The 15,956-nt window shown below is 44.8% G+C and overlaps 1 protein-coding gene across 2 annotated transcripts; it reads right to left on the bottom strand.

Moving 5' to 3' along the window:
* Window positions 1-629: 629 nt before the first annotated feature.
* CLDN11 (claudin 11) lies at window positions 630-15,623 on the bottom strand. Of its 2 annotated transcripts, none has more exons than XM_003831925.5 (3): window positions 15,397-15,623; window positions 11,377-11,541; window positions 630-2,199 (listed from the first exon to the last, which is right to left on the bottom strand). In XM_003831925.5, exons 1-3 carry the CDS (start codon window positions 15,620-15,622, stop codon window positions 1,967-1,969), a joined length of 624 nt encoding a protein of 207 aa, XP_003831973.1. In that variant the 5' UTR covers window position 15,623; the 3' UTR covers window positions 630-1,966. The 2 variants fall into 2 exon arrangements, with proteins under 2 accessions (XP_003831973.1, XP_008955553.1); XM_008957305.4 differs by lacking the exon at window positions 15,397-15,623 and adding an exon at window positions 13,354-13,505.
* Window positions 15,624-15,956: the final 333 nt, after the last annotated feature.

The raw sequence follows: 15,956 nt of genomic DNA, 5'->3' as shown, positions 1-15,956 counted from the left end.
TGGTATTTCCAAAGAGGAAATGTTTGCCAATTACTATACTATCAGCTAATGAAATTAGTATTTTATTTGGAAGAAGTCTGCCAAAATAGATTGCAATGTGTTTTCTTAGACCAGGCCCGTAACTTGATGAAGTTTCTGGAACAGAAAAACAAATAAAAATCAACTCAATGTGTCTTTGTCCAAAATGTCCAAACAGCTACATATGTATGTTTGAACGAAATGTATTTAGATATTATTACTTAAAGATCCAATAAAATAGGTTTCGTTAATTCTCTTTTTATACCTAGCCAATCAATTCCTTTACTAAGTGTTAGAAGTAGATGAAGGACATTAACTGCATAATGCTGAGAACTTTGTTTCTGATTGCTGCCCATTGATCGATGATTAAAGATTCCATAAAGTCACCCCACTTAAGAAACCTAGAGAGCATTGAGGTTATGCTTTCATGACCACAAATTACCACTGCAATACCGTGAATAAAATATAACTTTTTAATTATTCAAGGCAATGCAGAATTACTTGTTCTTGAATCACTGATCAGATTCCCTATAAATTACCAGTAGAGATTAATGAGATTTTTAAAAAATCAATAGTGATACCTCTGGATACAATAGAAGATCAAAGGCCAGTTTTGCAGACAGTCTGTTATTTTATTGCACAGATTTCACTTCAAGAATAAAATGCACCATCAGTATTTGGAGAGTCTGGGGTCTCAGATACTGATATACCATCAGTGTTTACACCCGTAAAGCCAAATTCAACAGTACAATTTATGTTAAACAACATCACTTCAAGATGGCTAACAATGCAAATAGAGAGAAAAGTGGGGGAAAGCTTTAAAAATGTGTTAGTTTGAAGCATATGAAAATGTACGATTAAAAACTACATCATACAAACCTGAAATCAAAAATGTTTTGTGGAACATCAGTTAAAGTTATACTCACTTGCACTGTTATTTATTGCATAAAGTCTATGTGGTTCATTTCCTTCATATTGATGAACTGAGGATTTCAGGAAAACCATGGTTATAAAAATGATCAATCTTGAAAAAGTATGTACAGATAAATGCAAAATCACAAACTAAAAAATATCCCTACCCCTGGCCCTCAACTTACAAAAGGGAAAGTTTCCCATGGAAAGTTCGTTCCACTATTGCCCTCCCTCCCTCATCCCATGTCCCCAATGCTATCTTTTTCTGTCTCGTACAAGTAAATGACCTTGAAGGGAAGAAACAAAAGCCATCTTTATGAGGCTCCCATTGTCATCTGTATCAGTTTGAAAAGCATCTTGGCCGGTGTGGTGGCTCACTCCTATAATCCCAACACTTTGGGAGGCCGAGGCGGGAGGATACTTTGAGTCCAGGAGTTCCAGACCAACCTGGGCAACATAGGGAGCCCTCATCTCTACAAAAAACTTAAAAATTAGCTGGATGTAGTAGTGAACGCCTGTAGTCCCAGCTACTTGGGAGGCTGAGGCAGGAGGATCACTTGAGCCAGGGAGGTTGAGGCTACATGAGCCGAGATCACACCACTGCACTCCAGCCTGAGCAACAGAGTAAGGCCCTATTTAAAAAAAAAAAAAAAAAAAAAAAAGTGTCTTGTATTTCTCTTCCCCACCCCCACCTAACTCAGTGATGTTTGCAAAACATTTGAAATTTAAAGAAACAAAATATATATAATATATTTTTAATAAACAGCAAAAGAATGCCCAAGAAAAGAGCTAATAGTGGCAACACCATGGGAAAAAAATGTCTGGGCATTATCTGAGCTAGAGATTTCTTTTAAGGCAACCAAAAGATGGGGGAAATGGGGAGAAGTTAAGACTACAAAATGCCAGACAGGATGCTTTTCTAGACCTTTGGCTTTAGAGCCTGGCAGAGGAATGGGCTTCCCCACACTGTGACGAGCAAACCTAGGGCCCTGGGCCCAGCATCTACAGCACCTCTGTGGGCAGCCGGGCAGCCCTCTTATACGTGGGCACTCTTCGCATGAGTCGGGGAGCTAGAGCCCGCAGTGTAGTAGAAACGGTTTTCACCAAAGGCCTGGGCATCTCCAGCACAGCAGAGGATGACACAGCCACCCACGAGGCACAGCACAGCACCAATCCAGCCTGCATACAGGGAGTAGCCAAAGCTCACGATGGTGGTCTCACGGTGGGCGCACACAGGGAACCAGATGGTGGCAACAAGGGCGCAGAGAGCTGGAGAGACATGGAGAGGCGGTGACTGGGTGCAACCATCACACACCAAGCACTTGGGCAGGCCCACTCACTCCACATACACACACTTGTGGCTTCCAACCAGCTCCAAAAAGCTCCATATACACAGCTCTGCTCCCTCAACACTGAACCAATATGTAGCAGTTGGCATCTGTAGAAGAAGTAGACTGCTGGGTCCTTATTTTTTTCAGCAGGTAGCAGAGACAAAATAATTCCAATGTAAAAACCTAGAAATAAACCATTTAAGTCCAAAAAATATTTATTTGTATTTACTTGTATATCAACACTTCATATCTACAGTTATAATTCTAAAATTAGTATTCTTACTTAATTGTATTATAATTACCCCTTTACACGTCTATGCATCATTCTAAGCTCTGAGTTCTTTGAAGGTAGGGTCCATGTCTTACTTATGTCTACCTTGGTACAAGGCAAATAGTATGTGCTCAATGTAGACCAGTTGAATGGCTGAATGATCTGAGCTATTCAAATATGAGAAACAAGATGGCAGCCACCTCAATTTTCCACTCTATTTTCTCAGTTTGGTCAATTCACATTACAAAGATCTGGAGAAGGTATGAAATTTCTCTTGCTGTGGTGAATGTTGCTAGATGAAAACGGAGTACCAGATAAAGGTTCAAGTTTGTATTACACTGTTCACAATCACAAAATCCCAACACACAAATGAACAGTCCTTGGAGTAGAAAAACTCACCCATTCAAGGGTCAAAATGGTAGAACTTTACTTATGGTCTTGCCCCAATCAATCTAATCTTCATTTTGGTTTTGATTTTATAGAGTAAAATAAGAAATAGCTTATATATCATGTAGTTTTTCACCTCTTTATAAGCAAAGTAACAAAACATGGGCAGGCAAGAGGCTATAAAGACTTTTTTTTACCTTTTTCAAATCTCTAGACCAGCACTGTCAAATGGAGTGGCCACAAGTTATGTGGGACCATTGATCATTTGCCATGAGGCTAGTGAGATGAAGAACTGAATTTTGAATTTTCATTAATTTTAATTTAAATGGCCACATGTAGCTAGTGGCTACTGTACCGAACAACACAGCTCTAAACAAAGTAACTCCAAACCTCTTTAAGTTGAGATGGCACATTAAAGTTGGCAGACAGAAAAATAATAATAACAATAATAATAATAATGAGGTTTCCATCAACAAATTCAAGACAGATACTGCACTGCCAGTCTGATGTTTGCCACCAGGGGTATTGTTATCACTTTCAACTCAGCAAGCTTTTTTCTGATTTCTACTCATAGTAAGTGATTTTCTAACTTACTCTCTATGCCCACAAAGAAGAAATATAACTTAACATAAGCAATCAAATCTAACAGCCTTGTATATTAGTTCTAAATGGAAAAAAGATTGGTCTTACCCATTTTGAAAGACCTTTTAAACAATCTCATCGCATTTGTGTTGCTTGTAACATAGATTTTTATTGACAATAGATTAAGCCCACCCCCACAAGCTGGGTATAGATATACGTAGGAAGATATGATTTCTATCCTTAAAAAGAACAGATCTCAAGAGGAAATCAGAAGGAAGAGAGTTAATTTGAAAAGCTATGAATTGCCCAGATTGGCTTTCTAACAGCCCAAATTCACTCCATTAATTATTTATAGATTATCTAAGAAGCTAAAATTGGCCAGGCATGGTGGCTCACACCTTTAATCCCAGCACTTTGGGAGGCCAAGGTGGGTGAATCACCTGAGGTCAGGAGTTCAAGATCAGCCTGGGCAACATGGCAAAACCCCATCTCTACAAAAAAATACAAAAATTAGCCAGGCATGGATGGTGGGCGACTGTAATCCCAGCTACTCAGGAGGCTGAGGCAGGGAGAATTGCTTGAACCCAGAAGGCAGAGGTTGCATGCAGTGAGCAGAGATCTTGCCACTGCACTCCAGCCTAGGCAACAAAGCAAGATTCTGTGTCAAAAAAAGAAGCAGCTAAAATCTATCCATATGCTAATGCTTCCTTTTTCTTAAAAAGTAAGCACAGTCATGCCAGCTTCTGTAATATTTTCATATGAGATACCATGAGAAGATGTATTTTCCTTCTGTGACTAGAATGTTCAAGAAAAGCAGTGTGTACGTGAAACCTCCCTTTCTAGCTCAGGACTTTGGAAACCTCAGATGCAGGGGAAAGTCTTTTTCTTTCTCTTCTCTGGCGTGAACTCCAAATCAGGCACTCTTGGAGAATTGCTTGGCTATTATCAGAGTCTCTACTTTCAGCAAGACACAGAGAAAAACCTTTTTCTCTGTCAGCAAAAGGGACTAAAATCCTCTTCTGGAGTGTTTCAGCCAGAGAGAACTACTGTAGATTTTCCATAGCAATACACAATCTACTTACACAGCCCTAAACCTCAAAAGTGGGCATTCGTTCTGCTGCGGGTAAAAAACAGCAACCTAGCAAAGGCTTCTAAACACCCAGGCTTGTTTAGAGGAAAAAGAAGGGGAGTGAAAAGCTGAATTCTGTAGAGAAAAAAGTTCTAATTCCCAAACAACTGACATGGTTCAATCTAACCGATCTTTCCTATAAACAATTAACTGGTTTCAAAACAACTCAGGGTTCAAATCAAGTTTTATATTTTTCAACTATACTTTGTATTTACACATACAGCACATGTGCACACACATGCAGGAAAGCATTCCCCACATCTATTGTTAACCTAACTTTCACACTGAGATTTTATAGAATAAGACAAGAAACTGCCTCTAAATTCATTTCATTGTTCCCTTAAGCAAATAATAAAACAAGATTATCTTCACACAGGGAAATAACAGACTCAATATCCCAAAAGTAACCATCAGTCTTGGTTTTGAGTATTTTAGGGATTTTGTTAGGTTTTATTCCAATATAAATCATTAGAAAAAGGGAAAAATCAGAAAAAGGTCTAAATATTTCATACAATGAACCTCCATAGGAATGGATGAGTGAACGGGGGAACGAATGAATGGATAGATGAGAAGTAGTCTCATTTCAATTCTGCATTTTACTTCATACATACCAAAACTGACACCCAAAGTCATAAAATCTTATTGTGACTTTAACACACTTAAAGTCACAAGCTCATCACTGACCTTATTAAAGATTTCCTTCTCTTACAATTCACACAAAACAAGGCAAATGAGTGCCAGCAGGCTCTTTACTTCCTAGGAGACAAATGAACCCTGGGTGGAATTCCTGTGGCTCTCAAAGATGAACCACATCAAAACCACTAAAAAATGACAGACTACCACACAACATGAAAGGAAATGAGAGGCTCACTGAAAACAGTGACCTTCAATTGAACCCAAAATGAAAAATGTTTAAAAACTAAAAAAGGAGAATTTACTCAATTTCAGCAATGGTTTCAAGAGAGAAAGAGATATGTTTTGACCAGTAAAGTTAAAAATTCAAGTCAAATCATTACTTAACTTTTAAAAATGTGAAATAGTAATATAGATGGCCAAAAATAATTGCCTTTCTTAAAGACATAGAAGACCTGATAGTTTTAATTTTATTCGCAAACCCAAAAAGATGAGTTTGGAATGGTTCTCTCTGTTATTTGGGAAAAATAAAGAAAGTGTTTTTCTAGAAAGTCAGTTACCTGTAAGGTCAAGAAAATTGAAGACAGACAAAGGGAATTTTGTTCTTTTTCTTTTTATATCATCAGAGTTTATTTTTAAATTAAGTCTCTAAAAACAAGACAGAGTAATTTTAGCACTCAGATTTTTCAGTTTTTCTCCTCTTTTACCTTCAGAAGATGCAACAGCTAACTACACAAGGTGGGGGGGGTACCATTTGTTGTTGGAAAACAGAAAGCAAAACTGAGGCATATTCTTAGCTAAAAATGAGAAGGAGGAGAAGGGGGAAGAGAAGGGAGAGAAAGGGAAGGGAAAAGAAAGCTTCACTATGTAAAGACAGATATATCTAAACCTGGTCCTCTCATAAGCAGAATTCCTTGCTCTTCAAAGAATAAAATTGTTTGCCCCTTTTGAGAACAAGTTTCAAATAATGCAACACAATACATTCTTTAATTGATAAGATATGCCTTGTTAAAAACTAAGAATGATGGTGACGTGACCAAACAGAAAATATTTGAGAAGTCCATTTTAAAGCAATGAAATGTAAGTGTGGCTTTTAATCTCTTTAAAGATGAGATGATACACGGTAACACATGGAGTTAAATAAACATGAAGTTAAATAAAATCAATACAGGTATGTTTGACTTTGGAGGTAACAACTGAGAGAAAGAGAGACAGACAGACAAAGAGGCAGAGAAAGACAAGATCAGTAGACACTGACATTTCTTCCTCCTTCCCATAAATCTTTTTTTTTTTTTGATAGGATATCTGTCACCCAGGCTGGAGGGCAGTGGTGCAATCTCGACTCACTGCAGCCTCATTCTCCCGAGCATCGATCCTCAGCCTCCCAAGTAGCTCGGATCACAGGTGCACACCACCAGGCTGGCCTAACTTTTGTATTTTTAGTAGGGATGGGGTTTTGCCATGTTGGCCAGGCTGGTCTCGAACTCCTGGGCTCAAGCAATCTGCCCGCGTCTGCCTTCCAAAGTGCTAGATTACAGGCGTGAACCACCATGCCTGGCCCCAGTGAACCTTTTTTCAAGCTTTGTCACTTCCCACTGAAAGGACTTTTTCTTTTTTCTTTTTCTTTTTTTTTTTTTTTTGAGACAGTCTCACTCTGTCGCCCAGGCTGGAGTGCAGTGGCATGATCTCAGCTCACTGCAAACTCCGCCACATGGGTTCAAGCAATCCTCGTGCCTCAGCCTCCTGAGTAGCTGGGATTATAGGCACCTGCCACACCTGGCTAATTTTTGTAGTTTTTGTTTTTTGGTTGGTTTTTTTGTTTTTTGTTTTTTTGAGATGGATTTTTGCTCTCGTTGCCCAGGCTGGAGTGCAATGGTGCGATCTCGGCTCACCACAACCTCTGCCTCCTGGGTTCAAGTGATTCTCCTGCCTCAGCCTCCCAAGTAGCAGGGATTACAGGCGTGTGCCACCATGCCCTGCTAATTTTGTATTTTAAGTAGAGACAGGGTTTCTCCATGTTGGTCAGGCTGGTTTCGAACTCCCGACCTCAGGTGATCCACCCACCTCAGCCTCCCAAAGTGCTGTGATTACAGGCGTGAGCCACCACGCCCAGCCCTGAAAGAACTTTTAAAAGCATCATTTCTAGCACAAAGCAAAATTTTCATTAAAATCATTTAAATTATTCTGACTTCTTACATTAGTAATAGTGAAAAAAATCTTTCTTGATATGCTATCTAAGATTTCCTTTAAAAAATCTGAAGACTGGAAGAAATGGAGAAGTGGAAAGATGAAGCATATATTACAGCCATGAGTTGATCACTGTTGAGGAGGTTGGGTTCACAGGGGTTTATTATACTATTCCTCTACTTTTATATAGGTCTGATATTTTCCAAAATAAAAACGTTCTTAAAGACCTTCTTGGCCAGGTGCGGTGGCTCACGGCTCAGGAGTTCGAGACCAGCCTGCCCAATATGGTGAAACCCCATCTCTACAAAAAATACAAAAATTAGCCGGGCATGGTGGCACATGCCAGTAATCCCAGCTAGTCGGGAGCCTGAGGCAGAAGAATCGCTTGAACCCGGGTGGCAGAGGTTGCAGTGAGCCAAGATTGCGCCACTGCACTCTAGCCTGGGCGACAGAGCAAAGGTCCGTCTCAAAAAATAAAAATAAAAAGAAGGAAATTGACATGATTGGAAGAATACCCAGCTGCTCTCTGGGTATTCTTTTAACCAGCTAACCAACAATAACAATAATAATAGCAACCATTTATTGAGCACTTACCATGTGCCAGATCCTATGCTAAATAATTTTCACACATCATTTCACTGTTTTTACTAACCTGAGAAGCAGGCGTTATTGTTCCCATTTTATGGAAGGGACCAGAGACATTAAGGAACTGCCCCAGTTCACACAGCTAGAAAGTAGTAGGTTCCAGATTCAGCACAGTTGGATCTGACTCCAACTGATAAGATCAAACAATTCAGGGCACAGGCACCTCCTGCCTTGGCAGGGACTCTTGAAAAGCCACAAACAGATTAGCCTCAAATCCACCACAGATCTGAGAGCCTGCTGCTCCTGTACTACTCATCTGGCTTTAGAAGCAACTGGCTCCTATTTCTTCCTCCACAGCAGGAACCAAATCCTCACACCATTAAACGTAACTGCTGAGAAGATAAAGTTGTACAACAGACATAATTTTTTTAAGCTTTCACAGAAATAATTACAGATTTTCAGGGTCAGGAAAAACTGATTTTAATTAGCAGTGTTCACAGTTCCCATACCAGGACTAGCTGTGACACTGTGTCCAGTTCCCAGGCCCCCGAAACCCAGGAGGTGCCTCATCTTCTTTGGTCGAATGAGGTGTGTTTGTTCAGCCCCATTCAGTGACCCTGAGGACCTTGCACAGGCCTAGCGCTGGCTTCTCTGGGGAAGTGACAGAAACAGTCCAGAGCAACACAAAGGGAGCCTTCAGTCCCCGTGCTCCTCCCACCACTGCCAACAGGGGAAACAAGGCACTTGGGGCTCCGTGGTGAGAAGACCTAGAGGAGATCAGCAGGTGCCATGCTTGAGACAATGAGCTTTACATTTCCAGAGCTAGCTCGTTCCAGTCAAAACAACATCCAGCCCAAAGGCAGTGGTGATCCACTGAGAAACCAATCTGGATAGGAGCAAAGCAGGCAGACAATATCGGAAATGCAAGGCCGTAAAAGGGCAATGAGGGGACTCTGGTGAGTGTCCGGAAATGGGCAGCCTCCTTGGGTGGGGTCAGGTCCCTCCATATCCCGCTTCCCCCATAGTTTCACTCCAGACAGGCAAACAGGGACTGAGGTACTCACCCACTCCCCAGCCCCACCTTGCTTTCTTCCTCTGTGATTCTGCCTATCTATATCAACCCACTTTTAGAAGATAAAGAAAAACAAATTCAGCGAGGAAGTTTCAAACCACCGGTTGCTTTTTCCTTCAATATCCCTGATTATTCAACTAAACAATTCTGTTGTTTTTAGGGTTGTTTAAACTACGTATACTTTGCTTTTATCCGTCTATTTTCCAGGGTTCGTATGTTTGTTTTAGTGTGTTCTCTTACTTGTGGATACCTGTGACATTCATATGGACGGCCAGAATTTCTAAACATGAGCACTCAACACAACAGACCCACCTTTTGGCTCTGCCATCCTCAGAGCCCAAGAGAACCTTCCGGGGCTTCTGTGAGAATGTGAGGAAAGTAACAAACAGCAAGTGTCTAGGAGAAGGGTTTCACCTGGATTCTGCAAACCAAGTTTACTTGTGGAGCTTTGACTTTCCTGTTGGAAAGGGAGTCAGACAATAGATCTGACCTCCATAGAGCACTGCAAGAGGGGGCCCCTGTGAGTCAGATAAAGCACCGGATGCTGATATGTGTTCCGTGTGACGCTGGCACACAAATTCTTTGTGGCTGGAACCAAAATTTCCACATTCAGATTTTTCTCTGGAAATTACAGTGGCCTTTTCACTCCTGTTAACACACACACATGCACACACACACACACACACACCCTTGTGGCTTCACAAGAACCTGCAAACCTCCGTCCCTTTGCAATTCTGGAAAATGGTGCCCCACCTCTCATGTCCCCTCACCTTACTGGTGTCATTGTGAGTGTGAGGCCTCCAGATGGGAGGTACCCACCACTAAGTGGCATCAACCCACACAGAAACCTGACCCCTTATCCTTACCCCTCAAATTCATTATCTGATATGCCAATCTGGGGGTATGAATTCCTTGTTTCAGAAGAAGGTGATTTTATATCTAACCCATTACCAGACTAATTTGTTGTCACTGATATGCGCACTTTGCAACAAGAGTTGTTCTTAAAATTCATATTGTCTATTAGGATTTAGAATGTGCTAATGAAACTAGCATCTGAGGGAAAAAAACGGAGAGAAATTAAATCACTGACAAGAATAGAGCTAGAAGGACCCTCCATAGGTTGTTAAATGAAGCCCTCTATGTGCAGGTATAATCGGCAAAACCAAATGAGCACATGCCATTTCCTGTCCCTGGACTGTCCCTCCCCTCAATTCATGACCAGCCCACCTCCTCTTCAAGTCTCAGAGCTTACTGCTGGGTTCTTCTGCTCTGGAAACTCATCCAGTCTGGGTTAGGTGCCTTCCTATGTGTATGCACAGACTATATACCTTTTCTACATAAGCACATACCATATTCTATTGAGGTTTCCAAGTACACTCAAAGCAAAGACGGCCTATTTTCCCCAGTGTCCCCAGTACCTACCATGGTGTCTGGCCCACATGCTCAAGGAAGGCTTACTGAGTTAAAGGACGGAGCCATCACCTGATGGTCTAACCACCCTCAACTCCTGACTTTTCTCTTGCCCTCTTCTTTACTTTTTTCTTTCTTTCTTTCTTTCTTTTTTTTTTTTTTCTGGAGTTGCACTCTGTCACCCAGGCTGGAACGCAGTAGCGTGATCTCAGCTCACCGCAACCTCTGCCTCCTGGGTTCAAATCATTCTCCTGCCTTAGCAACCCCCGCCCCGAGTAGCTGGGATTACAGGCATGCACCACCATACCTGGCTAATTTTTGTATTTTTAGTAGAGATGGGGTTTCACCATGTTGGCCAGGCTGGTCTTGAACTTCCAACCTCAGGTGATCCGCCCACCTCAGCCTCCTTCTTTATTAACTGAGCTTCTCAGTCTTGCCTGCACATAAGCATCACCTGGAAAGCTTTCAAAAAATATCTTTGCCTGGCCTGATGCCCAGAAAATTCTGATTCAATTGATCTGCTGTGGGACCTGGGCACAGGTGTTCAAAAAGGATTCCACTGTGAAGACTGAGAAGGCTTCCATCTTTCAGGTCTTTCCCTTAGGTATTTCCTATCTTCAAAATCCTCTTTCTCTTTTTAAACTTATCTTCATGGTCAGTGACTCCCAGAGACATTACTTAGCCCTCTGTGTAAACTGCCCATAAAATACAAGGGATACAGATTGTGGGGGTCCATCCCCCACTGGCTTCACTTGGCTTCCTTTCACATTTCTCTTGAACTTGAGAAGGCAGCAACCACAAGATCTGAGATTCATCAGGCTCCCTCATAGGTAGGGTACCACTGAGAAAGCTGTCTTACCCAGCAGAATGAGCAAAACACCAGCCAGCTGGGCCCGCCTGTACTTAGCCACACCGGGCTCCTGGCCCATCCGGATGCAGGGAAGAACAGTCAGCAGCAGTAAAATGGCCGGCAGACCCAGGACCGAGGCAGCAATCATCAGGGCGCGGCAGGCCTGCACGTAGCCTGGGAACAAGAGAGCAGATGGGAAAGGTTAGACCACAGGGTTCTCTTGCTTCCTGAGCCCTGCCTTAGGGGAATTCAGCACCATCTCCCTTCCTCCTTCTTGGCGGATTCCAGGACTTAGAAGGTGCTAATGTTGTCCAAGGTCACTAAGCACTTTTCAACTTTTAAAACAACTCAGCAAGAAAAAAGGGGGCTGGAGAAACTAAATGGGGACCCCTGGTTTAGGCCACTTGGCCAAGCTTCCAGGATGGAGGGGCCAAGAGTCCATTTACATTATTACATCCCCCTGAGAAAGTTCAGATGAAAACTGAAATCTCCCAAGAATCATTCTGTGAGGGCCTCTATTGGTTCCAGTCTGCTATTGACAGCTCTACCTGTGTGACCTTGGGCAAGTTACTTAACCATGATGTCTTATTTTCCACATCTATAAAGTAACAACAGGCCAGGCATGGTGGCTCACACCTCTAATCCCAGCACTTTGGGAGGCCAAGGCAGGTGGATCTTCTGAGGTCAGGAGTTCAAGATCAGCCTGGCCAACAGGGTGAAACCCCATCTCTACTAAAAATACAAAAATTAGCCTGGTGTGGTGGTGTGAGCCTGTAGTCCCAGCTACTTGGGGAGGCTGAGGCAGCAGAATCGCTTGAACCTGAGAGGCGGAGGTTGCAGTGAGCTGAGATCGAGCCACTGCACTCCAGCCCAGCTCTTTCTCAAAATAAATAAATAACAAACAAACAAAGTATTGATAATAATATAATAGTACCTACATCTCTCTAATAGAATTCTACTGAAGATTACATTAGTTAATTTATTTAGTGCTTAAAACGGTGCCTATACCAAATCCTCAAAAAAGGTTAGTTGTTATCATTGGTGTTCTTTGTCTGTCTCAGTGCAGCGCTTTCATCTTCAGGTGTCCTAGGTGATTTTCTCCTAACCATGTGCTTTCATTCACATTGGCTGTGGCCCTAACCCAGACTAAACTAAGACTCAGGCTTCCTCTCTTTGCTATCTCCCCAGAGGCTGCTGTCCTTATGGATCCTCCCCCTAAATTGTTGGGCCCCATCTCCTGCCTCACCCACAGTGCCCTGGGCATCCTTCCCCAACTGTCCATCATTGCTTAAAAGGCATCTCTCCAGCCCTCAGGGTTCCTGGAGGGCAGACACCTGCCTTGGTATTCACGGAGTTAACACAGTGCCCACAACAGATCATGGAAACAATTGCGAATCAAGGAATAAGAGAACTGAAAAATAGAAGAGTAGAGCAAAACTACGTGAACTTTATCCTGTCAAGTAAAATGCCAAGTAAAAACTGTATTAAGAAACAGATTACAATATGTGTCACATTTATTTAGAATAAATCTGATAAGATACTGGGAGAATTTCACAGACAAATTTGTTTCACTTTCAAATGTAATGTTTCTCATTAAAACTCTCCCTCCTCTTAAAAAAGGTGGGGGGGGGGTCACATTTATTACCCTCCCTTTTTTGCTCAGAAGGAACTAGTACTAGTGGCCTGGGTGAGGCAGAGTTCATAGCAAAGCCAGGAAACGAGCCGACATCTGCCTCACACACCACGACCCTCACGTGCAAAAAGGCCTAACTTCAATGCTGTCTCTTAGCAAGGAACGTTTTGCCAGAATTCAGACTTCACAAGGGCCCTCTTCCAGCACTGCCCATCTCAGCTCCTTCAGAATTAAAGATAATCAGTCAAGTGTCTACTGACTTGAAGATCTCCAGAAAGGAGCTCCAGGAAGTCTGAGGCCCATCCCCTGACCCAGCCGTCCGCCTCTGCGGCTTGTAGAGAGCCAGTACTCACACAAAGCAGGCAGTCAACTGGCAATGCGGGTTCTGAAATCCGTGGCACTGGCTGTCCACATGCTACAGTGCCAAGGCCATGTCCGGACACCAAAAGATAGGGACAGAGGACTGTTCCTGCCTCCACTCAAAGTATGAGGGAGGGGGAAGGCAGGAAGGACTAGCGCCGCCCCCCACCCCCCCAGTATGCACTCTCCTCTGGAGGACAGCCTTTGTTCTCTGAAAACAAACCACTTGGCACTGAATGCTCAGTAAAGCTAATTTCAGGAGAAGGAAGCAAAGTTAATTTTATGCTTCAAAGATCCCTACAAATACCATGCCCAGCTTTTAATAAAATACTATAGGTACCATTCATGAAGCATCTACTATCTCGAAGGAGATTACATTTCTTATCTCATTTAATCCTCAAATAATCGTGAAAGATGGGTGGTTGATCTGATTTTAACTTTTAAAAGAAGACAACCGTGGTTCACTGAGGCTAGCAATTTGTCCCCCCTCACCCAGATTGTGAGTCCTGGATGCCGGAGGCTGGCCCGGGTCTGCCAACACCAGCATTAGCCAAAGCTGAGTCTAGATCTGCGTTCGTTGACCTCTGGCCTTCTGAAAGTTCAAAATGAAGGAAAGGATAGCGTAAGGCAAACCAGGCAAGCACTGCCCGCAGCTATTGTGTGCCAGAGGCCATGCCAGGTCCAGAAGAGGAAGCAAAGAGAATAACAGGACGCCATCTCTATCTTCAAGGAATTTAAAACGTCGTGGGAGAACTTCACTCACGAACAATCAACAAAAAACAAGATAAAATGTGCCTTTGTGGGGAAAAGAGCCAAGTACTAGGCAGCAAGGAGGAAGGAGGGATTCAGATTCCGACTGCGAGGACCGGAAATAGGGCGTGCTTGGAGGAGGCTTAAGAGGCGAGCAGAGTCTTATCTGACTGGCTTCAGGGACAGGTTTCTCCCCATCTTGAGGAAACCGGGAAAATCCTTTAAGTGAGCACAATCCACGAAGGCTGGGGGACAGAAGCCCACCTTGTAGGGACCGGGACAAGGACATGCCTTTGGGGTAGGGCAGAGATTCCAGCAGAAAACCAAGGGGGTGCCCGCGACCTCGCCATTGCCCAACCCATTGGTTTAAATCTGAATTGAGGCTGTCGCCCAAAATGTTTCCACAGGACACATGTGAAAATGTGGCCCCTGGCCGGCGCTAGGCTGCCAATTTTTACCTCCCCTTCCCACTCTGAGACACGCTGGAGGGGTGGCGGCGAGCGACCCTCGGCGGCGCGCTCCGTATCTCCCCAATGGAGTCCGCCCTCCGAGGCGCGCTCGCTCGTCCCTATCCAACCCAGCGGCGCGGAGCGGGAGCCGACGTCACCGCAGCCCCGCGGTCTGACGCGCCCACAGCAGGGGCGGGGGTAGCGGGGGCAGCGGAGATGGCCCTGGGCACGTGCGGGAATCAACCTGACATTTCCCAAACCAGGCAGCCCAGAGAGCCCTGGACGTGAATTGCTCAGCGGCTGGGCGGACGGAGCTAGGAGGGCTCTAACCTGGCCGGGGGCGCTTCACCCATCCCATGAGGACCGAGAAACTCAGCCTGAGCCGGTTAGATTCTCCTGTCAGCTTGTGTTACACGCTCCTTCTCACCTCTGCGGGCGGAATCTAACGCGAAGGCTCGGCGCCCCGGGGGAAGCCGGGCGGGAGCGGGAAGCACTTCAGGAAGCGGACGGTGGAAGGATGCGGGCTGGGACCGCAGTAATTAACACGGACTCAGTTCCTATTAGGTGTTCCGGTTTGTTCATTCTCAAAGGGACTCGGCCAGTGTTACCACCGGCCACATTGCCACTATTATCTCAAATTCCAGATAAGAATACTGAGGCCTAGAGAAGTTAAGTTCGGGGCTGCCTAATTCTTCTACAACAAGGTGGAACTAGGGATGTCAAAAACGTACCCAAAGGTCTTCAAGCCCCCAAAATGTCTCTGCGAGGCCGTCTAATATCCCGCTCTCTACCCAGAGGATAAGGATTTGGGAGCCGCCGCCAAGCTCGGGTCCTTACCCGGCAGGATGAGGATGTCCACCAGGGGCTTGCAGTGGTACAGCCCCGTGGCCATGACGCAGTCGGCCCACAGCCCCTTGGAGCCCAGCTCATCCAGCTTGCGGCAGGTGGGGATGGTGTAGCCGCAGGTCACCACCCAGTCATTGGTGGAGGTGGTCACGATGACGCCGATCCAGCCCACGAAGCTCGTGACGAAGCCCACCACCTGCAGAAACGTGGCCACCATGGTGGCCGCCAGGATGTCCCCGTGCCTCGCCCCTCACGGCTGTGCCTGGGCCTGGGCTGGACAGTGCCTGCCCAGGTACGTCTCCCACGCTCGCGAGCCGCTGGAGGGCGACGGCCCGAGGCGGGACACTGGAGGTGGAGGTGGGCGCCGGAGGCTGCGAGCTCAGCGGCGAAGGGCGCACGGCGGGGACAGCAGCGCTGCTGGGCAGCGCGCCCCCGCCCCCTCTTTAAGCCCCGCGGCTCCGGCCGGCGAGCACCAATCGGCGGCAGCCCCGGGGCGCGCCGGCCAATCGCGGGGCGGGGCCGGGAGGGAAGCGTGAAGGGGAGCAGAGTAA

This window comes from Pan paniscus, chromosome 2 (genome assembly GCF_029289425.2).
Source record: "Pan paniscus chromosome 2, NHGRI_mPanPan1-v2.0_pri, whole genome shotgun sequence".
NCBI lineage: Eukaryota > Metazoa > Chordata > Mammalia > Primates > Hominidae > Pan > Pan paniscus.
The sequence above is the reverse complement of the archived record's forward strand: the minus strand, read 5'-3'. Positions and strand labels throughout refer to the sequence as shown.